This window comes from Danio rerio, chromosome 14 (assembly GCF_052040795.2).
Source record: "Danio rerio strain M-AB ecotype USA chromosome 14, GRCz13ab, whole genome shotgun sequence".
NCBI classification, from domain to species: Eukaryota; Metazoa; Chordata; class Actinopteri; order Cypriniformes; family Danionidae; genus Danio; species Danio rerio.
This window is the reverse complement of record NC_141034.1, coordinates 58,082,057-58,107,500: the sequence shown is the minus strand read 5'-3', so window position 1 is coordinate 58,107,500 and position 25,444 is coordinate 58,082,057. Positions and strand designations below refer to the sequence as shown.

The 25,444-nt window shown below is 40.5% G+C and overlaps 2 protein-coding genes and 1 long non-coding RNA gene across 7 annotated transcripts in view; 1 reads left to right on the top strand and 2 right to left on the bottom strand.

Moving 5' to 3' along the window:
* cox18 (cytochrome c oxidase assembly factor COX18) overlaps nt 1–3,899 on the bottom strand; it is a 10,048-nt gene extending 6,149 nt beyond the window's left edge. For 4 of the 5 annotated variants that reach the window (XR_015506580.1, XR_015506581.1, XM_087279939.1 and 1 more), the window contains exons 1-3: nt 3,756–3,899; nt 1,715–2,026; nt 767–867 (exon numbers count right to left, since the gene is read on the bottom strand). Coding sequence is in view for 3 of the 5 variants with exons in the window: in XM_087279939.1 (XP_087136065.1) it covers nt 767–867; nt 1,715–2,026 (413 nt within the window). In the remaining 2 variants the exon portion in view is untranslated. 5 annotated transcript variants of the gene reach the window in all.
* A 36-nt stretch (nt 3,900–3,935) lies between these two features.
* Nucleotides 3,936–17,759, top strand: LOC147834081 (uncharacterized). Its single transcript, XR_015508022.1, has 4 exons — nt 3,936–4,085; nt 10,987–11,133; nt 13,792–14,406; nt 17,601–17,759. It is a non-coding gene; the product is annotated as an uncharacterized LOC147834081 (long non-coding RNA).
* cpxm1b (carboxypeptidase X (M14 family), member 1b) overlaps nt 6,341–25,444 on the bottom strand; it is a 31,585-nt gene continuing 12,481 nt past the window's right edge. Inside the window, exons 8-14 of the mRNA XM_087282010.1 lie at nt 19,505–19,628; nt 14,167–14,363; nt 13,717–13,896; nt 10,935–11,229; nt 10,431–10,570; nt 8,591–8,693; nt 6,341–7,786 (exon numbers count right to left, since the gene is read on the bottom strand). Coding sequence (XP_087138136.1) covers nt 7,482–7,786; nt 8,591–8,693; nt 10,431–10,570; nt 10,935–11,229; nt 13,717–13,896; nt 14,167–14,363; nt 19,505–19,628 — 1,344 coding nt within the window. The 3' untranslated portion in view covers nt 6,341–7,481. The remainder of the gene's footprint in view (nt 7,787–8,590; nt 8,694–10,430; nt 10,571–10,934; nt 11,230–13,716; nt 13,897–14,166; nt 14,364–19,504; nt 19,629–25,444) is intronic.

The window sequence follows — 25,444 nt, the reverse complement described above, 5'->3', positions numbered from 1 at the left end:
ATTAATAAAATAAATAAAATTGCACAGGATGCTAATAATTTTGCCTTCAACTGTAACTTAATATTTAATTATATATATATATATATATATATATAGTTAAAATATTAAAAATAAATGCTTCTCATTTAAGCAAATAATATGTCATCAGAACTGTAAGATTTATTAGAGTTGCAGGACTGAACTCTGCACAAGGCTTTTGGCCAGCGGAGAAATTAAAATGGTCATGCCGAACTGAGTCTGGTTCTCTCAAGGTTTTTTTTCTTCACTCCCATCAGATGAAGTTTTTTTTCCCTCTCCGCTGTCGCCACTGCCTCGCATGGTTCAGGATTGGTAGAGCTACGCATCGATGAATTTGCTCTTCAGTGTTTGAACTCTCAGTAATGATTAAATCACACTGAACTGAGCTAAACTGAGCTTAACTGAACTGAACTTAAACACTAAAACCTGAACCACACTGTTCCAGTTACTGAACCACACTGTTCCAGTTACTATGACCATTTATGTGAAGCTGCTTTGACACAATCTACATTGTAAAAGCGCTGTACAAATAAAGCTGAATTGAATTGAATTGAAGGAAAATGACTTTAATTAATAAATCTTTGTTTTTAATATTAGTTAACCAAGCTTCCATACTTTTTTATACTACAACTATTTTAATTTTCATACAAAAATACAATAAATAATTGTAAAAATGTATGCAGGTTTCTTCATTTAAAACACAGTGTTTGGCAGAACAATGACAGCGGTAAGACGTGGTGTTTTATACCTGCATGTCTGCTCTGTCCAGTTCTTCTCTTTGGCTCTGACGGAGATCTCGAAGCGTAACTGCTGAGCAAACGCAGCGATCTCTTTCTGCAGTGCTTCAATCTGACTGAGCAGAAGAGCTCAGAGTTACACACACGCAGCATACACACATCAGACAGTGACTGACTGGGATTATTACACTGCTGCCTGCAATACTGGATTCTGATTGGTCAATCATGACGTTCCAGTGTCTGTTTTTCCCAGATTACAACCGCTGAATTACACAGACTCACCTAATCTGTTGTGGTGACTTTTACAGTTGCTATGGTAACAACAGCTACATTAATTGATCTGTTGTGGTTATTCTACTGTTGCTATAGTAACACAACAACTACATTAATTGATCTGTTGTGGTGATACTACAGTCGCTATGGAAACACAACTACAGTGATTGATCTGTTGTGGTGATCCTACAGATTAATTACTATACTAGCCATATTACCATAACAACTGTAGGATCACCACAGCAGATCAATTATTATAGTGGCTGTGTTACCATAGCAACTGTAGGATCACCACAGCAGATCAATTATTATAGTGGCTGTGTTACCATAGCAACTGTAGGATCACCACAGCAGATCAATTATTATAGTTGTTGTGTTTCCATAGCAACTGTAGAATCACCACCGATCAATTACTATAGTTGTTGTTACCATAGCAACTGTAGAATCACCACAGCAGATCAATTACTATAGTTGTTGTGTTACCATAGCAACTGTAGAATCACCACAGCAGATCAATTACTATAGTTGTTGTGTTACCATAGCAACTGTAGAATCACCACAACAGATCAATGCAAGTGCTCCTACCGCATGCGTTATAAACACTATAGTATTTGCTGTGAATGACTCCAGTATTTGATTAATCATGTCTGAGCTCTGGTTGTGTAGTTCAGTGTGTTTGTCTGGACCTTAGCGATGATGTGCGCCTGATAGATGGCCAGCGGGAGTGTGATGCTGCAGCGCAGGGCCAGTGTAGTGCAGATGATGCTGCTCCACCAGGGCAGTCCGGTCAGCTGCTGGACCGACAGCAGGAGCTGCTCCGCCTGGTGGACGGGTGCGGAGTCCGCCACACTCTCGTACCAGCCGGACCCCTGCGTGCTCACAGCTCTGAATGACCCGCACTGAGAGATGCTGATGAGGGAGGGCCTCAGGGATGCTGGGTTACCATGACGACACATCCGCACACTGACCAACACTGCTGATTGGCTGATCCTCAGCATCTAAATATAACAGCAGGTACAAGGTCAACTGTTACACTGTCAGAGCGAAACATTCATTTACTGTCAGAGCGGAAACTGTGTTAATATATCTGGATCTTTATTTTTATTGTCAAAAACAGTGCAGCATCAAACATTAATTCATTTTTTCCATCTAATACTGTGTTTATGCATATGAGAATTTTATAATAAATTAACAGTTTTACAAATGTTTTATTCTTTTTTCTGTATCACACTCACCGGCCACTTTATTAGGTACACCTGTCCAACTGCGCGTTAACACAAATGTTTAATCAGCCAATCACATGGCAGCAGCTCACTGCATTTCGCCATGTAGACATGGTCAAGAGGATCTGCTGCAGTTCAGAGTGAGCATCAGAATGGGGAAGAAAGGGGATTTAAGAGGCTTTGAACGTGGCATGGTTGTTGCTGCCAGACGGGCTGCTCTGAGTATTTCAGAAACTGCTGATCTACTGGGATTTTCACGCACAACCATCTCTAGGGTTTACAGAGAATGAGGAAATATCCAGTGAGCGGCAGTTCTGTGGGCGCAAATGCCTTGTTGATGAGGCCAGAGGTCAGAGGAGAATGGCCAGACTGGTTCCAGCTGATAGAAAGGCAACAGTTACTCAAATAAGCACTCGCTACAACCGAGCTCTGCAGAAGAGCATCTCTGAACACACAACACGGCCAACCTTGAGGCGGATGGGCTACAGCAGCAGAAGAGCACACCGGGTGCCGCTCCTGTCAGCTAAGAACAGGAAACTGAGGCTACAATTCACACAGACTCACCAAAACTGGACAATAGAAGATTGGAGAAACGTTGCTGCTCTGATGAGTCTCCATTTCTGCTGACACATTCGGATGCTCGGCTCACAATTTGGCCTCAACAACATGAAAGCATGGATCATCCTGCCTTGTATCAGCGGTTCAGGCTGGTGGTGGTGGTGTAATGGTGTGGGGGAGATTTTCTTTGGGTCCATTAGTACCAATTGAGCATCAACGCCACAGCCTACCTGAGTATTGCTGCTGACCATGTCCATCCCTTTATGAGCACAGTGTCTCCATCTTCTGATGGCTACTTCCAGCAGGATAACGCAGCATGTCATAAAGCTCAATCATCTCAGACTGGTTTCTTGAACATGACGATGAGTTCACTGTACTCAAATGGCCTCCACAGTCAGCAGAGCTCAATCCAATAGAGCAGCTTTGGGATGTGGTGGAACGGGAGATTGGCATCATGGATGTGCAGCCGACAAATCTGCAGCAACTGTGTGATGCTATCATGACAATATGGAGCAAAATCTCTGAGGAATATTTCCAGTCGCTTGTTGAATCTACAACACCAAGGATTAAAGCAGATCTGAAGACTAAAGGGAGTCTAACCTGGTAGTGATGAGGTGTACCTAATAAAGTGGCCGGTGAGTGTATATATAGTTACAAGAGATTAAAATTTAAAACAACGAAATCTTTCACATTTACTCATTACTGATCAGACACGATATAGGTGTTGTTTAGTAATATTAATTCTTGACCATTTTAACACAAACTGTAAGCAATTTAAAGCATTTTCTGTTATACACAGTTCATGTATAGTTATAATATAATTAAACAGACTAACTATACATTAAAATAACTCAAAAACATGTAAATTATTGTTCGAATATTGGTATTAAACTCAGTTTTGACAGATCAGTCTGCAAGAATACATGAAACAAAACAATATCCTCACCTTGGTTTGCGTTCCTAGACCTCAGATAATCTTCTTTATCGCATCATTACAGAGCGATGAAGCTTTAATGAAGCTTTATTTGCTGTGAAGGTTTACTTTTCGATCACGTTCATCCTCACAGTCGGAATGTCAAATTGAGCGGGCGCGTGGATATGACGCCATCACGTCGAAGCCTCCCTCAGCGTCAGAGCGCCACCTGCTGACAGACACTCACTAAACACGCCAAACTCACCGTGTTTACTACTGCAGTTTGATTACACTTAACTATGAATTCCTGCTTCATCTGCATTTGCATCTGCTCATACTTCAATACATTGAGTCTGCATAAAGGTACGATGTTTTTAAATATTATTTGCTGGTGTTTTTTATTTAACAAACAAAACATTCACCTGCCAAATTGAAGATAATGTTAATGTTAGTGGTTTGTTGCCAATATAAATGACTCTTTCAGCATATATTTAATAATATTCACCTCCAGTTAAACCTGCTCACATGGAAAAAGTACTATAGTAGTTTATAATGCTTGTGTACTATAGTAAATGCTTGTGTACTATAGTAAAGTGTATTACACTGTATGCTATTTAAAGCTCTTTCCTAATGAATGCTGTAGATCAGTGGTTCTCAAACTTTTTTCACCAGGTAAAATGGTCTCTCCAAGTACCACCATAATGACCAGCACTGAAATACAGCAGTCCAGTAGGCCTAATTAAGCAGCTGCAGCTCTGCACAGTTCGAAGGCCAGGCAGATTACATCTTATTATTATGAATATTCATTATTGTCAGCCACTTTAACCATTATGAATAGTTTGCACATGAGCACTGTATTGAGCTTACAGGTAAACAAATAAATAAAACGTCAACGTTTAAATCAAAATGTGCTTTTAAAAGTGTATTAAAAATGTCACTGTTCCTAAGAAGTACAAAGAAAACTGCTGCACTGAAATGTAAAGCATTATCATGTAGTAGCCTATTCATCAAAACCTGGAAATATTCCTCATAAATGTAGGCTAAATGTTATCATATTGATATATTTTGATCAATTTTGAAATATATGTTGCATCTACTTCTGACTTATTTGTATATCTTTGCAATCTAAACATAACTTATATAAATATATGAATTGGACTTTCATATTTAAATTAGAAATGAGTTCTGCTTACTGCGCGTCAGAGTCAGCTTTGTGTGTCAGAAAAGTAAGTGATTAAACTACACCTATCAACATTAGGAAATACAAATATGGGATAAGTCCCCAACAACCAATACAAATATGGGGAAAAAACAAGCATCAAATGATAGAATACATAACAAACATTAATTAAAATTAAAAAATTAATTAAAACATTAACGAAATTTAATATTAGCCGATTGAATCAATTTACTGTTCATATCTGTGTTATCGTATGCATTAAAGCATAGGTGTCAAACTCAGTTCCTGGAGGGCCGCAGCTCTGCACAGTTTAGTTCCAATTTTAATCAAACACACCCGATCAAACTAATTGAGTCCTTCAAGCTTGTTGAAACCTACAGGTAAAGCTGCGCTCACATTAGAGTATGAGCATGCGATATTCTGTCGTGCGGCTCTGCGAAAAGGGGTGGGATTAAACAAGATTAATAGACATTAAAAAGCGCGCGATTGCTCCATGTTTTAAATTTCTGTTTTGAGAGCTCATGTTTTGATCCTCGATTGGTCTCACGCAGTCTAGTGATGCGATTTCGCAGGTCAGAGTTCACCAAGCTTGAACTCTGCACCACAGCAAACTTGAAACTTGATGCATGACCCTGCATTTCTGGTCTGATGCATTTGCATACATATGAATGGAAGTCTATGGGAGGAAAAGCCCAGTGTGACCGCTGCTTTAGTGTGTTGGAGCAGGGTTTGAAGTAAACTGTGCAGGGCTGCGGCCCACCAGGAATTGAGTTAGACAATCCTGCATTAAAGCATAGGTCTCAAACTCAATTCCTGGAGGGCAGGAGCGCTGCACAGTTTTGCTCCAACCCTAATCAGACACACCTGATCCGACTAATCAAGCTGTTTAAGACTACTCCTGGAGACGTTGATTAGTTGATCAGCTGTGTTTGATTAGGGTTGGAGCTAAACTGTGCAGCGCTCCGTCCCTCCAGGAATTGAGTTTGAGACCCCTGCATTAAAGGTTTAAAGTGTGTTCATGTTTGATTTGAATTATTCAGTGATTCCTCTGTGTACCGCTAGAAGGAAGCCTGCATACCACAGTTTTGGGAACCAATGCTGTAGTATATTGCAGCACTATAGTAATAACTTTAGTGAATTAATAAACTGTAATCAATATTGTAGTGTACTGTAGTTTACCACAGTGGTGGATTGTAGTATAATACACTCTTTAGTTGTTGAAAACTACTGTATTAGCCCATTTGCTTATATTACTATAGTTGTGTAACCATTGCAATTATAACATCACCACAACAGATTAATTCAAGAGCTTTACTATAGTATGATTTGTAAAGACTGTAATATTTACTATAAATCACTTTAGTGTTTTCTTAGATAAATATATAAATGTTTATTAAACCATCAGTTTCAGACTGACAAATGAGCTTTGACAACAGCATTACTTCAATAGGACATTTAATCAGTACTGCAGTATAAAACATTTTGTACATGGCATCATACATCTGCACTTCCAATGCACAATCCCTTATGAAAATTAACCATTTAATTATAAAACTTTAGTATTTATGCTTTTGGACTGACACAGTCTTGCGCTTCTTGACTTCTGTTTGTGTAACCACGGTTTTACTGCAAATATCATTTGGTTAAAGGCAAAATATGCAAGATTTAGTTTTAATAAAATACCACAAAACCCACCAGATGCTCTACAGTTTGCTGAATTATGTACTTAAAGGGATAGTTCACCCAAAAATGAATATTTACTCATTATTTACTGCTCCTCAAGTGGCTCCAGAATAAGATATTTTAAAGAAAGCCAAAAACAGGTAGCTATTGACTTCCATACCAAGAAAAAACAAATAAAAAGTCAAAGGTTATAAGTTTCTAACATTTTTCCAAATATATATTTAGTGTTCAACAGAAGAAACTCAAGTCTTTTACCTGTTACTCCAGTAAAGTGTGAGTAAATGATGAAAATATTTTTATTTATGAGTGATCGACGCCTTTTTAAATGATCCCAAATGTTTGGAGGAATGTTCAAAACATGCGCTTGTTTGTTGTGAAGACATGCCCTCTAGTGGCCAAAACTACACACTGCGCCTTCAAACTGTTTACTTTTGCAAAAATCATGGATAATATAGGGCATCGCTGTGGCATAGTGGGTAGCACGATCGCCTCACAGCAAGAAGGTCGCTGGTTTGAGTCCGGCTGGGTCAGTTGGTGTTTCTGTGTGGAGTTTGCATGTTCTCCCTGTGTTGGCGTGGGTTTCCTCCGGGTGCTCCGGTTTCCCCCGCAGTCCAAACACATGCGCTATAGGGGAACTGATCAACTAAACTGGCCGTAGTGTGTGGGTGTTTCCCAGTGATGGGTTGCAGCTGGAAGGGCATCCGCTGCGTAAAACATATGCTGAATAAGTTGGCGGTTCATTCCGCTGTGGCGACCCCTGATGAATAAAGGGACTAAGCCGAAAAGTAAACGAATGAATGAATGGATAATGTTCGTAAGGGAGAGACAGTGATACACCAGCTTCAGGTCATTGGTTGGGTTTAACCCTGTGGCAGCCGAACAGGTCAGAGGTCAGTCTAGTGGTGAGCTCTGCTCTGCTGCAGTGATGCGCGGCGTCGGTTAATGCGCTTTGTGCTTGCGCGCAGTTTGCGTGTGCGCAGCTGTCGCAGCCGCAGTTGCAGGTCTTTGGGGATCTTTCCTCCTTTGGCCAGAATCTCCCGCAGACGCTGCTTCGGTGTTTTAGTGAGCCGGAAGTCGCAGAGTGTAGGATAATGTTCATATTCCACCCTGCAGCTGCGGGACGCTGGGAAATATCCCTCCGCCGTCACTGTGATGTCATAATCGCCCGGGTTCAGCAGACGCCAGAAATCCCCATCAGCAGCTGCAACAACATCTACAGTTACAAACTGATCTAGGAACAGCAGACTGCTGTATAAAAGATAATACAAATGGACTACTACTGTAAACGTTAGCAAAAGAATGTAGACAGCGCCCTCTAGTGGAGTGGACATCTGAAATGTACAACAAAACATGCTCTAAGTAACATATTTCAGATTGCATTAATGTAGACAGCGCCCTCCTCAGCTCTTGTAAACGCAGTGATGTTGCATGAACAGTCATGCAGGCGTTGGTTAGAATACACACATGAGTTCATGATCACAAGTGCAGTAGAGCAGATTTACTCTGGCAGCAGAAAAACAGCATCCGAAAAAACTGAACTAAACTCGTCCAGTCTCAGCTACAACTACAGTGTTTGAGGATTAAAACCAATGCTGTAGGAGAGCCAATAAAGACCACACACTGGCATTATGCAAATAATTACAAACCGAAATGGGAAGTATGGAGCCAGATCAGTCTCAAAAATAAGACGTTTACAAAATATAATTCATCCACAACACCATTCACATTTACAAAATCCAATTCGTAAGTTTAAAAGACGATTCATGAATACACAAATAAAACTCACTTAGTGAAAATATTCATGACTGTTACTTGTGAATTCACAAATTGTGTGTTTGTAAATCCAAATTGGATATTGTAAAAGTGAATAGTGCTCTGCATGAATGAATTTTATTTTGTAAATGTATTATTTTTGAGACTGATCTGACTCCATAGGAAAGATGGAACTTTTTCTTTTCAGGGGGCAAAAGATCTTTAAAAAATCGGAAAAAGCGGACAGCATCACCTGATCGTATGTGGTGGTCGATATCATCCACTTTAATGATGGCGTCGGCGATTCCTGCCTCGGTGTCTTTGTCCCGAATCACTCCCTTGATTCCTCTGTGCACCTGTTATATGGAAGAGCTGATGTTGGCGTTGAGCTTTTTTCAAAACACACTTACTGTAAATATCTGCTTCCGTCTAGATTTTTGTGAAACCAAAAAAACGTACTGAAACACAAGTTTGGATGCAGTTTTGAAGTAAAATGAATGCTGTGGGCAGGATGATGGAAAAAAATGTAGAGAGCTCCCTCTAGTGGATTTGTTACCTGAAATATCCAACAAAACCTATTCTAATTAACATTTCAGAATCGCAAAATATGCATATGGTAGATTTAATAAGTACAACAAAATGCGCATTAAATAATTATTTAAAATTAGCAACAAGTTTGACAGCGCCCTCTAGTGGATTTCCCTTCTGAAATGTTTGTACCCTGAGTAAATAGTTGATTTGTTATCTGAAATGCAAACAAAATTCACTCCTATGCTGCGTTCACACAAGACACGTAAGAAGTGTCAAGAGAAGTGTTTTACATGTTAAGTCAATGCAAAGGCGCTATAACGGTCTCCAGCATCATCTAGTTATTACGGAGCCGTTTTGACAGGAGCAGTGATGTTCATGACGTGTCCAAGCATTTATATCTCAAAATTAACTTTATTGTTCTTACAAATGCTACAAGCAAAACACGGTCAAAAAACTGTTTCCCTGGTACTCCTGCCAGCTGATCACCCATCACCTGTGAGCCCTTACGTAAGCAGGTGAGCTGATGTGACATGTAGGTGGAGTTTATCTGTATCATTAAACCACTCGATCAGTGACACAGAATAATACTTTATAATATTATTAATCTAAATCAATCATGCAACTAATAAACAAAATATAAATATATATTAATATCACAAATGGCTCCAACAAGCGCGAATAGACATCCTGCGGCGCAAATGGCGAATGATGCGAATGGTGCGATACCCATAAATGGTGCAGCGCGAATTGATCGCCGACACCAACACCAGTTCATCAAACTGGGCTGGGCTCAGTCAGAAGCACTGCTGAAAGATTCCATCATTTGAGTTGATGACCTTACAGAGCTGCTGCACCTCCGAAAGGATCTAGTGGACTCGGACACGGCTCCAAACGAATTGTTTTTCAGCCTTAATAAAGCACATAAACACAGCGATTTTCTAAAAAATAATCTATGTTAGCCATTTAGCAACGATGCTAAAAGAAGCAACGATGCAGAAAGAAGCCACGCCCATCACGCCAATCCGTGTCTGCTGTGAAGTAAATTTGACGTGCGAATGAAGCGGATTTGATGCGCGGATGAAGCGAGTAAACTAAAATAGTCACGTGTCTATTTGCACGCAAATAACGAGATTTATCCGTGCGTTCCGCGTCTGTTGTGAACGCAGCATAAGTAACGTATTTCAGAAACGTAAAATGTAGACAGTGTCCTCTAGTGGATTTGTCATCTGAAACATACAACAAAGCGTATCCTAAACAACACATTTCAGAATCGTTAAATATAGACAGCGCCCTCTAGTGGATTTGACATCTAAAATTTACAACTAAATTTAAAGTATATTATTTTTTGCAAAACTGTAAGCTTATTACAGACACAGTGTTCCTGGGTTGGTGTTTTTGGGACACTCAAGCATTTAGAAATGCATCAGATTAATGATGCGCGGATGGCGGTTATTCGCGGGCGCTGTGGCATTTTGTTTGTTCGGCTGGCATTTCAGCTGATCCGCACATCTCTACATCAGATGTTTAGTAGTGATTGTTACTCTTTATGTGAGATTTGGCACCTGCTCCATGTAGACCAGCAGAGACTCTTTATTGTTCTGCCATTCGGTGGGCAGTTCGCTGGCGTGAGGGAATTTATCACAGGACAGCTCCACCGTCACCTCGAAACAGTTGGTGTGCAGATAACTGAAGTCATTCATACCTGCAGGAGGAGGGACATACACGAGACATCAAGAGCATCTTTAATATGTTATTACAACATTCAGCTTAACAAAGCTGCACTAATTTGATCATAAATCAGTAACATGTGAAATATGTTGTGTGTGAATGTTTAGTGTAATTGAAATGTATTGTCGCGAACAGCAAAAGCATCATTACCTCAGTCTTCAGTGTCACATGTTCATTCGGAAATCATTCAAACATGTCTGATTATCACAAGCATTGAAAAACATTCCTATTTTCTGGAAATTTCCTTTGTTTTTACATTTGTTTTATTGCCACAGCATTAATGATGCATTATTGTAATGAATTTCTGTGTCAAATCGTAAATAGACTGAGTTACTCACTGCCTGGCACCGTATGCCAGTTTGCTCCATTGATGATGTTATTGTGCCGCAGGAAGTCCTCGTTGTGGCAGGGTCTGCGGTCGGGGTTGGACATGACGTGGTTGGTGCTGGCGTAGACTGTGGCCAGCCAGCGGAAGAAGCTGTCGTCGGCGGTGGGCGTCTGCTCGCGCGGTGCCCAGTCTCGGGTCATGTCGAACGGGTAGGTCACCACCAGCTCTCCTCCATGCAGATTCGCACTCAGAACAAACGGTATGGTCTGCATCCAGCTGATCACGGCCCTCGTTTCTGGAGCCACCTGCAGTACAGCGCATTACATATACTCATTACAGATTACACGACAACTTTCAGAGTCACAGAGTAATCTGATAGATTACATGTTTAACAGGATGTATGACCACTACTTTTAGATTGCATAAGGATTACATTTATGGTTGCGTAATCTGACTAATTTCGGAGTACATTTGGATTACTTTTATTACTTATTTATAGTTACATAATCTGACTTTTCGATTACATTTAGATTACATTTATTACACATTTTTGGTTATGTAACTGACTGCTTTTGGATTACATTTGGATTACTTTTATTACACATTTATGATGATGTAATCTGACTGCTTTTGGATTATATTTGGGTTAATTTTTTACTCATTTATGGTGATGTAATGTGACTGCTATTGGATTACATTTAGATTACATTTATTACACGTTTATGGTTATGTAATCTGACTACTTTTAGATTACATTTGGATTACTTTTATTACACATTTATGATGATGTAATCTGACTATTGGATTACATTTGGATTACTTTTATTCATGTATGGTGATGTAATCTGACTGCTAATGGATTGCATTTAGATTTCTTTTATTTCACATTTACTTTTGATTACATTTGGATTACTTTTTTTACACGTTCATGGTTTGGTAACATAATCTGACTAGTTTTGGATTACATTTAGATTACTTTTGTTACTCATTTATGGGGACATAATCTTACTGCTTTTGGATTACATTTGGATTTTATTGCTCATTTATGGAGATGTAATCTTACTGCTTTTGGATTACATTTTTATTACTTTTTATATATACATGGTGATGTAATCTGACTGCTTTTGGATTACATTTGGATTACATTTATTACTCATTTATGGTTACGGAATCTGACGGCTATGGTATTATATTAAGGTTACTTTTATTACTCATTTATGGTGAAAATCGGACAGTTTTTGCATTACTTTTGGATTACTTTTGTTACTCATTTATGGTGATGTAATCTGACTGCTTTTGGATTATATTTGGGTTACTTTTATTGCTCATTTATGGTGATGTACTGTGACCGTTTTTGGATTACATTTGGATTACATCTATTACAAATTCATGGCAATGTAATCAGACTACTTTTGGATCATATATGGATTATAATTATTACACATATATGGTGATGTAATCTGACTACTTTTGGATTACATTTGGATTACTTCTATTATTCATTCATGGTCATGTATTCTGACTGTTTTTTTATTAAATTTTTATGTAAAAAATATTTTTTATGTAATTTTTATGTATGTTTATTTTAATGTAATCAGACTACTTTTGGTGTATATTGAGATTACATTTATTACACATTTATGGTGACGTAATCTGACTACTTTTGGATCATATATGGGTTATATTTATTACACACCTATGGTGATGTAATCTGACTACTGGATTACATTTGGATTACTTTTATTACTCAATTATGGTGATGTAATCTGACTGCTAATGGATTACATTTGTATTACTTTTACACATTTATTGTTTTAATATATATCTACTTTTGGATTACATTTAGATTACTTTTCTTACACATTCATGGTGATGTTATTGGACTGTTTTGGATTACATTTGGATTACCTTTGTTACTCATTTATGGTGGCGTTATCTGACTGCTTTTGGATTACATTTTTATTACTTTTTACTCATTCATGGTTATGTAATCTGACTGCTATTGGATTACATTTAGATTACATTTATTACACACTTATGGTTATGTAATCTGACTGCTATTGGATTACATTTAGATTACATTTATTACACACTTATGGTTATGTAATCTGACTGCTATTGGATTACATTTAGATTACATTTATTACACACTTATGGTTATGTAATCTGACTGCTTTTGGATTACATTTGGATTACTTTTATTACACATTTATGATAATGTAATCTGACTACTGGATTACATTTGGATTACTTTTATTACTCAATTATCGTGATGTAATCTGACTGCTAATGGATTACATTTGGATTACTTTTATTACTCATTTATGGGGGCGAAATCTTACTACTTGGATTACATTTTTATTACTTTTTTACTCATTAATGGTGATGTTATAGGACTGCTTTTGTATTACATTTGGATTACTTTTATTACTTATTTATGTTGATGTGATCTGACTGCTTTTGGATTACATTTACATTACTTTTCTTACACATTCATGGTGATGTTATTGGACTGCCTTTGGATTACGTTTGGATTACTTTTATTACTCATTCATGGTTATGTAATCTGACTACTTTTGGATTACTTTTTTACACATTCGTGGATACGTAATCTGACTGCTTTTGGATTACATGTAGATTACTTTTAATACACATTTTAAACTAATCTGACTACTTTTTTATTGGATTTATATTACTTTTATCACATTTATGGTTATGTAATCTGAATATTGCTACAGATTTTTAATCTGATTGTCTAATCTAGATTACATGTAATCCCTGTACTACTTTACCCAGGCGTCCTCTGAAGTGTACTGCTCTGGGATGGGAAAGTAGTGATTGATCAGTTTGGATTTGTCTGTTTGCAGCTCGATGGCGTCCCACATCACAGTGTTCAGATCTGCGAAGTTATGATTCATATCGATGCCTTCATAACTGTATCGACCCAGAGCCCAGCCGGCCAGCTCCGAACCCTGCGGAGAAACAGAAAATAGATCCGACTGAGAGGTTTTTAGTGTGAAGTCAATAGCTGGATGATGCTAATTCAATATAAATGCTGGATTCTGATTAGCTTCAGGTGTTTGGTTATCGTCAGATAAAGGCACAGCTAAAGTAGTTCCGGCAGGTTTATAGCGTATTAAAGCTCAATATCACTCCGCTGAATCAGTTATTTCACAGCTACAACAGTTTGATTTAAAGGAGCATCACAGGAGGCTCATGCGGCGCTATATTCCTTCCTCCACCTTCTTGTATGCCATCTCGTATCCGTCTGGGTTCATGGCGGGCAGCAGGTGGATGCGCGTCTCTTTGACCAGGTGGAGGATTCTCTGGTTTCCGCGTCTGTATTCCTGACAGATGAACTGCATCAGGTTCAGCTGTAACTCTCGACCCAGCACCTCGTTCCCATGCATCCCGGCCACATAGCGGAACTCCGGCTCACCTGCAGGGGGACACACTGAGCTTCAGAACAACACCAGCTGTGTGTTTGAGTGAGTGAGTGAGTGAGTGAGTGAGTGAGTGAGTGAGTGTGAGAAAGAGTGTGTGCGTGAGTCTGTGAGTGTGTGTGACTGTGTGTGTGTGTGTGTGTGTATGTATGCTTTCATGTATCCTTGTTTGTTGTATTGTGTATCTGTTTATCTTGCCGTGTGAGTTAGTGTATGTGTGTGTGTGTGTGTGTGTGTGTAAGACTGTGTATGTGTGAGTGTATGTGTGTGTGTGAGCGTTTGTGTGTGTATGCGATTTTGTATGCTTGTGTGTGTATGTGTGTGTGCATATGTGTGTATGCTTGTGAGTGTGTGTGCATGTTTTAGTGTGCATTTGTGTGTGTCTGTGTGAGAGTGAATGTTTGTGTGTGTATGCTTGTGTGTTGCAGTGTGCATGTGTATGTTTATGTTGGCGTGTGTGTGAGTGTGTGTTTGTGTGTGTGTGTGTGTGAGAGAGAGTGACTGTGTATGAGTGAGTATACTTATATGTCCATGTGTGTGTGTATAAGAGAGAGAGAGAGAGTGCATTTGTGTGTGTTTGTGTTTGTGTGTGTGTGTGTGTGTGTGTGTGTGTGTGTGTGTGTGTGTGTGTGTGCGTGTGTGAGTGAGTGAGTGAGTGAGTTAGTGAGTGAGCGAGCCTGTGTGTGTGTGTGTGTGTGTGTGCGTGTGTGTGTGTGTGCGTGTGTGTGCGCGTGTGTGTGTGTGTGTGTGTGTGTGTGTGCAGTTATTAGCAGAGCTATGGTACGAGCGCTGAGTTTGTATAAGTCAAATTCCTCCACTATAGAGGGTCTTAAAGGGACAGTTCACCCTAAAACAAATCAAAATGTTGACCCCATAATGTCTGTAATTTGCACCCTGCCTGTACCCATTGCCTTCCATATATCTGTTTTCCCTACTATAGAAGTCAATAGTTACCGGTTTTTAGCATTCTTCTGAATATCTTCTTTTGTGTTCGACAAACTCAAACAGGTTTGACAACACTTGAGGTAAATAGTCAGTAAATTTGAGGGTGAACTGCCCCTTTAACAGTGGAGTCTGAAATGTGTCACCTCCTCTCTAGCGGGGCTCACGCAGCAACACAGGGAAAAGTGTTTGTTTGGTTTTGTTTTGGGAAAACACCTACACTTTTACATATGATTGTGTTAATTAGTGTGGGTAAAAGTGTTAAGTGAATTACTTTTTACTAAATTAATAAATTAATTTGTCTAAAAATCAATTCAATAAATGCGTATAATATAAATGTCAGTACATAGTCAGTAGAAAAAACTTTTAATTACTTTATTTTTAGTTAGTAAATATAAAACAAAATGTAATATTTATGTTAAAGATTAAACACAAAGCATTTTGAAATAACGACTTCATCTTTTATGCATATTTATTATTAAACTCAAAATACTAATATTCTGCTTCTATTCATTGACTTCCAGTGTAGTAAACTCAATAAATGACCTAAGCAATAACCCACTGTACTGTGCTTTCATCAGCAGATAAGTCATTTAATTGTGGTTAATAGAAAAGCCACTAAAATGTCTAATATGTACGGACATATTAAGTATTTAATATTTATATATTTATAATATTTAATAAGATATAAATTAATATTTATATCTAGTTATATCCATGATTTTTATCAGTTGAATGACGACATCGTCTCATTGTTATTTACAACAATTACAATAAAACACAGCTGAGTTGAACTGGATTTGATGCAGACACCAGAATGGGACGTCTCATGTTTGACGCATTAAATATTAATTTTTCATTTGTTTATCTTCTGCCATTAAAGTTGCATATTTACAATCTTAGTTCATATTTTCCCTCAGCATATTCTTTTGGGTGTAATAATTTCTGGACTGTGATTTGTGCTAGATTAGTTCATCAGTTTTGTCTTTGGCACTGATTAATGTTTATGCACATACACACTCACTGGCCACTTTATTAGGTACACCTCAATAGTACCAGGTTGGACTCCCTTTAGTCTTCAGAACTGCCTTAATCCTTGGTGTCAGAGATTCAACAAGCTACTGGAAATATTCCTCAGAGATTTTGCTCCATATTGACATGATAGCATCACACAGTTGCTGCAGATTTGTCGGCTGCACATCCATGATGCCAATCTCCCGTTCCACCACATCCCAAAGCAATGCTCAGGTAGGCTGTGGCGTTGATGCTCAATTGGTACTAATGGACCCAAAGAAAATCTCCCCCACACCATTACACCACCACCACCAGCCTGAACCGCTGATACAAGGCAGGATGATCCATGCTTTCATGTTGTTGAGGCCAAATTGTGAGCCGAGCATCCGAATGTGTCAGCAGAAATGGAGACTCATCAGAGCAGCAACGTTTCTCCAATCTTCTATTGTCCAGTTTTGGTGAGTCTGTGTGAATTGTAGCCTCAGTTTCCTGTTCTTAGCTGACAGGAGCGGCACCCGGTGTGCTCTTCTGCTGCTGTAGCCCATCCGCCTCAAGGTTGGACGTGTTGTGTGTTCAGAGATGCTCTTCTGCAGAGCTCGGTTGTAACGAGTGCTTATTTGAGTTACTGTTGCCTTTCTATCAGCTGGAACCAGTCTGGCCATTCTCCTCTGACCTCTGGCCTCATCAACAAGGCATTTACGCCCACAGAACTGCCGCTCACTGGATATTTCCTCATTCTCTGAAAATCCCAGTAGATCAGCAGTTTCTGAAATACTCAGAGCAGCCCGTCTGGCAGCAACAACCAAGCCACATTCAAAGTCTCTTAAATCCCCTTTCTTCCCCATTCTGATGCTCACTCTGAACTGCAGCAGATCCTCTTGACCATGTCTACATGCCGAAATGCAGTGAGCTGCTGCCATGTGATTGGCTGATTAGAAATGTGCGTTAACAAGCAGTTGGACAGGTGTCCCTAATAAAGTGGCCAGATAGTGTATATAATCGTGTATAGAGAGATCTGTGAGGGGTGAACACTAATGCTAAGCACTGTATTTTTAATCATGATAATTACTGTGCAAACCTCTTTACAAATAAGCTTGAATGAATCAATGAATGAATGATCTTCTTCTGACTCTAAAAAGAGCTGGTAATGTTATCATAGCATCTGCTTAATATATTTTTTTAAGCAAATAGAGGACTCATGTGCATCTGAGCTGCGTCTGTGTATATCTGACCATGCTTGGCTGAATTATTTCTCTAAATATTGATTCTGCTTGCAGATTTCTGCTTCCCCGTCAGCCGTGGAGAGCACAAGCTGCATGTGTTTAGACCCTAAAACAGCCATCATTAGGTTCAGCTCTCTCATTTAAACAACTTAAAATGAGAGAAACCTCCCTAAAAGTGAACGTAAGGCAGAATAAATCAGATTTATTAACTAATGATGATTTAAAGTGTCTTAATTAATTCAATATTTCAGTGAAATATATTAAATTAGTTAACTTAGAGCTGCACACATTCTCCCGTCGAGTTTGTTTTTTATAGGTCACTATATTTACCCCTCCTTCAATAATTATAATTAATTAAAAAATAATAATGGCTTTAATAATGTCCATAATGAAGTGAGTTTCTCCCTAAATCAAGCTGAATAATCTGCCAATGAGGGAAGAAGTATAATCCTGCTTTTGCTTTGACATAACATTACTTCACTCACCTCATTGGCTGATTATTTTGCTTGTTTTACAGAAAATCTCTCTTCATTTTGACTCATTATTTCTGAAAGCAACACAATATTTACTAGAAATGCTTCTTGATTTAAGAATGTTTCGATATTTGGACTAGAAACAAGTCAGAAAGGTGTTTTTTGTGCCGTGTGTGTCTTCCGTGTGGTTAAACTCCCCTCCTCTCAGCGCACTATTTAACTAACAGTTGACCCATTCAGTGTCAGCAGTCTGGCTTTGGTTATTTTCAGAGGAAGCATCATTCATTCATGAGGAGGGGGAATTCCTGAGGAGGAACATGAGCACATGTGCAGTCAGACGCCACTGATTTAAAGGGCCAGTTCACCACAAAATAACAATCATGTACTCATATTGATCCAAGTGTAACCCCTCCGGTCCTACATCACCCAACCCGCTCTGAGCCGGGATCGATCTGGCAACCTTCCGCATGGGAGTGGGTTGCTCTAACAAGGAGGCTAAAGACCATGGCCTCTAGCATCTGTCGCTATAGAGCACCTTTAGAGGTCAGAGGAGTGAGGTTTACCTGCACAGCACTTACTCCAGTACACTCACCCCCCTAAACCTCACTCCCATCCGGGTCACGGCACCAATGTGACGGTCTTGCCTGGGCTGTCTTTTTACTGCACACTATACAATGGAGACAGACAGCGCGTGTACATACTTGCTGGTTCATAAAGAAAATTACCATTTCTATATAAAACACAAGACAGCACACAAATTGATCACAATCAGGCCTCGTTATATAATCGCATTATAACTCAAGATTGAAGAACACACTCGACGCCAAACACAACTCAACAGTGTCCCAGCATATTCATTAAAACATTCAGTCACAATAAAGCTAATATTTATGTGCTTTAAACACTTATAAATGGCCATTTTCCACCCGGGAGAGACGTGCGACTTATGTTTGGTCCCTACTCCACACGCTTATTACACCACGCACACTGCAGAGGGCGCTGTCCCCATTTAGGCATTAATTTAACACTAGTGTGTTTCTTTCTTGTGTTGAACACAAAGAATGATTGAGAAATCAGCAGTATATTTGTTCCTACTTTTCATTTTCATGTTACGTCACAGGCAGAACAGCGGCCTCACAGCAAGAAGGTCGCTGATTTGAGTCTCAGCTAGGTCAGTTAGTGTTTCTGTGTGGAGTTTGCATGTTCTCCCCATGTTGCCGTGGGTTTCCTCCGGGTGCTCCGGTGCTTACATTCCAAACACATGCGCTATAGGGGAATTGATTAACTAAACTGGCCGTATGATTGTAAGTGTGAATGAGTGTGTATGGGTGTTTCCCAGTGCTGGGTTGCAGCTGGAAGAACATGTACCTTGATATTTGATGAGTTTAGAGATTTCTGTGGCATCAGTAGGACTCAAACACATGATGAAATCCAGATCAGTAAAGTACTGTGGGAGTAAAGATATATGAATGCAGTGACACTCACCCAGCTCATGTTTGCCGGGGTTGTCTGAGATCTCCATCACGTACAGCTTCAGGCCCATGTAGCTCTTACCAATGCTGTAAATGCGCGTGATATCAGGACACATCTCGTTCACAGACTTCATCAGCTGAAAAACAAGTATGCACTCGTCAGTTCTCATCTCATTTTTCATTCATTTTCTTGTCAGGTTAGTCCCTTTATTAATCCGGGGTCGCCACAGCGGAATGAACCGCCAACTTAACCAGCAAGTTTTTACGCAGCGGATGCCCTTCCAGCTAAAAAACATCTCTGGGAAACATCCACACACACATTCACACACACACTCATACACTACGAACAATTTAGCCTACCCAATTCACCTGTACCACATGTGTTTGGACTGTGGGGGAAACCGGAGCACCCGGAGGAAACCCACGCGAATGCAGGGAAAAGATGCAAACTCCACACAGAAATGCCAACTGAGCTGAGGCTCGAACCAGCAACCTTCTTGCTGTGAGACGACAGCACTACCTACTGCGCCACTGTGTCGCCCCAGTTCTCATCTACTACACACTAAGCTGGTGCTTATTAAAGTGATGTGTGTTGCAGTTAATGACGCTAACCCTAAAAACACACATTTCACATTAAAAAACAGGTATACACCGTTCAGTTCTCATTGCATACACACCAAATTGATCATCTGTAAAATAATAAATAAATAATTAATAAATACTTTTATTTGATATACAATAAATTAACTTTGTTCATCTGAATGCTGAAATGTTTCAGAAAAATCATAATAATAATCTTGCCCATCAGGACGCACATTTTCCAAACAACGATGTGCTTATTACGCATTAATAAATGGTTTATTGCTTATGTAACTGATATTCTAAATAATATCTCTAAACCTAACAAATGTTTTACATGTACAGAATAAAGAAAACAACAAGACGACCATTTATAGAACTGCTATGATTATTTATAAACTGCATCTGTATAAATACAACCATGACTCCCTAATTAACACTAATAATTTAATGTATAATGTGTTATGGACATGTGCATTGAAAAATGAGTTGCATTACTAGTGATTACAAACAACACTATTGCAAATGCATCTATAACTGTCACTGTAAAACAGTTTAATGTTTGTTGGGTCTTTACAAATACATTCATAAAATGATCATAAGTAATTATAATCTTGGCAACTGGGGTGGTGGTTTCCATTTTTAAGAAGGGGGACCGGAGTGTGTGCTCCAATTATAGGGGATCACACTCCTCAGCCTCCCGGGGAAAGTCTATGCCAGGGTACTGGAGAGGAGAATCCGGCCGACGGTTGAAACTAGGATCCAGGAGGAACAATACGGTTTTCGTCTGGGCTGTGGTACATTGGACCAGCTCTATACCCTCACCAGGGTGCTCGAGGGCTCATGGGAGTATGCCCAGCCAGTCCACATGTGTTTTGTGGACTTGGAGAAGGCATCTGATTATGCCCCTCATGGCATTCTGTGGAGGGTGCTCGGGGAGTATGGGGTCAGAGGCGATCTGTTAAGGGCTGTCTCGTCCCTGTATGAACAGAGTAGGAGTCTGGATCGCATTGCCAGCAATAAGTTAGACATGTTTCCATTGCATGTTGGACTCCGGCAGGGCTGCCCTTTGTCATCAATTCTGTTCATCATTTTTAGGGACAGAATTTTAAGGCGCTGCCCTGGGCTGGAGGGGGTCCGGTTCGGGGACCACAGGATTTCATCTCTGTTATTCACAGACGATGTTGTTCTCTTGGCTTCATCAAACATGGACCTTCAGCATGCACTGGGGCAGTTTGCTGCCAAGTGTCATGTAGCTGAGATGAGAGTCAGCACCTCCAAGTATGAGGCCATGGTGCTCCACCGGAAAAAGGTCGTCTGCCATCTCCAGGTTGGAGGAAAGTCCTTACCCCAGGTGGAGGAGTTCAAGTATCTCGGGGTTTTGTTCATGAGTGAGGGAAGGATGGAGTGTGAGATTGACAGGCGGATCAGTGCAGTGGGAACAGTAATGTGGTCAATGTACCAGTCCACTGTGGTAAAGAAGAATCTGAGCCGAAAGGACAAGACATTCCTACTCTCACCTATGGGCATGAGCTTTGGGTCATGACTGAAAGGACAAGATCTCGGATACAAGCTTCCGAAATGAGTTTCCTTCACAGGGTGGCAGGGGGCACACTCTTATGGATAGGGTGAGGAGCTCAGTCATCTGGGAGGAGCTCAGAGTAGAGCCGCTGCTCCTCCACATCCAGAGAAGTCAGCTGAGGTGACTCGGGAGATGTTCCAGGCGTGTCCCGCCAGGAGAAGACCTCGGAGAAGACCCAGGACACGCTGGAGGTAGAGATCTGCGCGGGACTAAATTTTGAATCCCGCTCCCGCCAGGTTTTAGCCCGAATGCGACCGCTCCCACTTATATTAAGCATTTGTTGTCCCGGTGCCTGACCCGCCCCGTTTTCTACCCGCCGCGCCCGATCCCGCTAAAGAGCAGAGGGGAGAACAAAATCGAAATCCACCCAGCTATACAGAGTCCAGACAGCCTATAACAAGCTGTCTGTATAAACACACACACACACACACAGACAAAGCTCACACACACATACACACACACACACACACACACACACACACACACACACACACACACACACACACAAAGGCCAGTTCAGTTAATCAATTCCCCTATAGCGCATGTCATTCGCGCATGCACACAGCTCGCTCTCTGCAACTCTCACATGGTCTCCTACTATAGTTAAGCAGGGCTGCACGCGGTCAGTACCTGTATGGGAGACCACATGAGAAAGTTAGGTTGCTGCCAGAAGTGGTGTTAGTGAGGCCAGCAGGTGGCGCTCAACCTGCGCTCTGTGTGGGTCCTTATGCCCCAGCATAGTGATGGGGACTCTATACTGCTCATTGAGCGCCGTCTTTCAGATGAGACGTTAAACTGAGGTCCAGACTCTCTGTGGTCATTAATAATCCCAGGATGTCTTTGGAAAAAGAGTAGAGGTTTAACCCCGGCATCCTGGCCAAATCTGCCCACTGGCCTCTGTCCATCATGGCCTCCTAACCCTCCCCATATCATGATTGGCATATCATCCCTCTGACTCCTCTCCACCAATCAGCTGCTGTGTGGTGTGTGGTCTGGCGCAAAATGGCTGCTGTTGTGTCATCCAGGTGGATGCTTCACATTGGTGGTGGATGGGGTGATTCCCCCCCCATTCTGTAAAGCGCTTTGAGTGCCCAGAAAAGCACTATATAACTGTAACGAACTATTATTATTATTATAATTAATTATATATACACACACACACAGCAACGAACAAACAAGCTAAACACAGCATCGCACTGTTTTAGTCACACACATAACGTTACATATGCATGCTCGGGAGTCGAGAGCGATATTGCTAGATGGCCCGCTCCCATCCCAAATTAAACATGTTACCGACCGCTCCTGCGCTTTATTCGGAAAGATAATTCCCACGCCGCAGAAATCTGGTCGGGTCCAGCGGCTCCCGTGGAAATGCAGACCTCTAGCTGGAGGGACTATGTTTCTCGGTTGGTCTGGGAACGCCTTAGGATCCCCCTGGAGGAGCTGGAGGAAGTGTCTGTGGAGAGAGAAGTCTGGGGTTCTCTCCTAAGACTGCTGCCCCCGCGACCCGGCCCCGGAAAAGCAGCAGAAGATGAATAAATGAATGAATGAATGAATGAATAAAGAAGGTCATAATGAGTGAGGTTTTGCATAAAACAAAAACTACAAGAAGAGCATTATTTTCAGTGTGTTTCTGTGTGTGTGTACAGTCAGTGTGGTTTTATTACCTGCCTGTAGTGTTGTGTTAATAGACACTGTTGCGTAATATTGGTCAGGCTGACCACAGGTGACCCGCAGCGGAGCTCACACACCGATGTGAACGCTGGAGAAATGTGTGTTTTCTAGAAGACCTTCTTCATGTGGTCTGAGCGTCTGTGTGTGTCTGCGGTTCACTGCTTTCCTGCATAAACAAATGCTGCACTGCAAATAATGCTGCTCTTACTCAGAGTTTGTGTCTTATTTCTAATCAAAATATCTAAACTTCTGAAATCAAGAGGCAGTTTCTAGATGAGCAAACCATGTTGTGTTGTTTTCAGAAATAAAATGACAAAATGAAGTGAGTTTTTCCTTAAATCAGGCTAAATAATCTGCCAATAGGGTGAGCAGAATGATCTTGTTTTTCCTTTTGACATAAGATTATTTAGCTTCCCCCATTGGGAGATTATTACCCCATCTCTAGAGACTATGCAGCGCCATTGATGTAATCCAAGTCCTGTGAAGAGATGATGCCAACCATGGAGGACTTCTAGAAGTCTCCTAGACCAGGCCGTATCCTGAGCAGATGATGTGGTGGTCATGGAGGAGTGGAGTGCATGAGCCTGAATCCTGAAAGAGCCATGGACAGACGAGTCTTCACATTGATCCTGAAGCTCCAGCCTGAACACCAGCCGTTGACCTGCTCACACCTGCAGCTTCTCCACGATGGACGTCCAGCGTTTTCCAGCCTCCGGCGCCTAGTCTGCAACTTTGCACAAGACGTTTGGCCAAAGTAGAAATGGTCGTACTCAACTGAGCCTGGTTTCTCTCCAGGTTTCCGTCCTTCACTTTGGTCAATTGGTAAAGATTGTTCCTCCACTGGCATGCTTGGTTTGGACTTTTGGAGCTGCGCATGGATGGATTTGCTCTTTAGTATTTGGACAGCAGTGAAGATTAAACCACACTGAACTGAACTGAACTGGACTTCAGCTCTGAAGACTGGACTGACACGACATCAGTTCACTAGAACTTCTGGGCTCTATATTGATGGTGCGTGTGCAAAAGGCAAAGCGCAGGGCACAAACGCTGTCAGGGCGTGTCTGAATCCATATTTGCAAATTTAAGGACGGGAAAATCCGCTTTGCGCCGTGGTGCATGGTCTAAAAGGGTTAAGTTTATTTTCTTAATGAGTTATAGGTGTGTTTTGAGAATAAACCAATCAGAGTCTCATCTCCCATTCCCTTTAAGAGCCAGCTGCGTCGCGCCATAAGCACATTTGCTATTTGCAGGACTAAAGTAAGTTCACTTTCGCTTTTGCTCTTGTGGATAGGGAAACCTTTACGCACAGACACCAATTAGTCTATAATTAATTAATTTTGTTTGTTAAGCGCAAATATTTGTTTCAAAACTATTTCTAAATTCAGTTCTAGTTTCCAGCAAAAGAATAAATGAACAATAATAATGACGTGTGCTCAAAATGCTGAGTTATATCCTAATACACATGCTGTGCCCCATATGGTCTAAAATCTAAGCTTGTTTTTAATAAAACAAATATAAATATGGATATAATAAATAATACTGCTAATAATAATCACATTATACAAAAGCAAATTGTTATGAATGAACTGAAAAAGCCTCCCCAGATGAAGAAAGTATGAAGTCAGTGGTTTTAAAGTTCATGTAGGCTAGAAATTAATATGTTTTGTAATATTTTAATCATTTATATTTATATCCTGTATATATCCTTATTATATATGTTTTTAATATATTATATTTTTTCATATGTAAAGATATTTGCGTATTGCTCTACATCTTGTGTGTAGTGTGTAAGCCAGGCGCACTTTGCGCCAGACAGTAGACCGACTTTGTTCTGGTCTAAAGATCAGACTATTTACAGTTTCTCAAAATAGCAACGCGCCAAAACACGCCTGCTTTTTTAGACCAGAACGCCTGTGGGCGCACATATGATCGCAAATGCATTTGCTATTTTAACAGTGTAGCGCAATGCCTCAAAATGACCCTTGCACCGAGGTGAAAGTAGCAAATAGCAATTGCGTTGCGTCTTGCGCCACATTGCGCCGGGTGTATGATATGGCCTTCTGTGTTTAGCTGCTGACACACAATCTACAGTGGAGAAGAGCTGGAGGAATACAGATA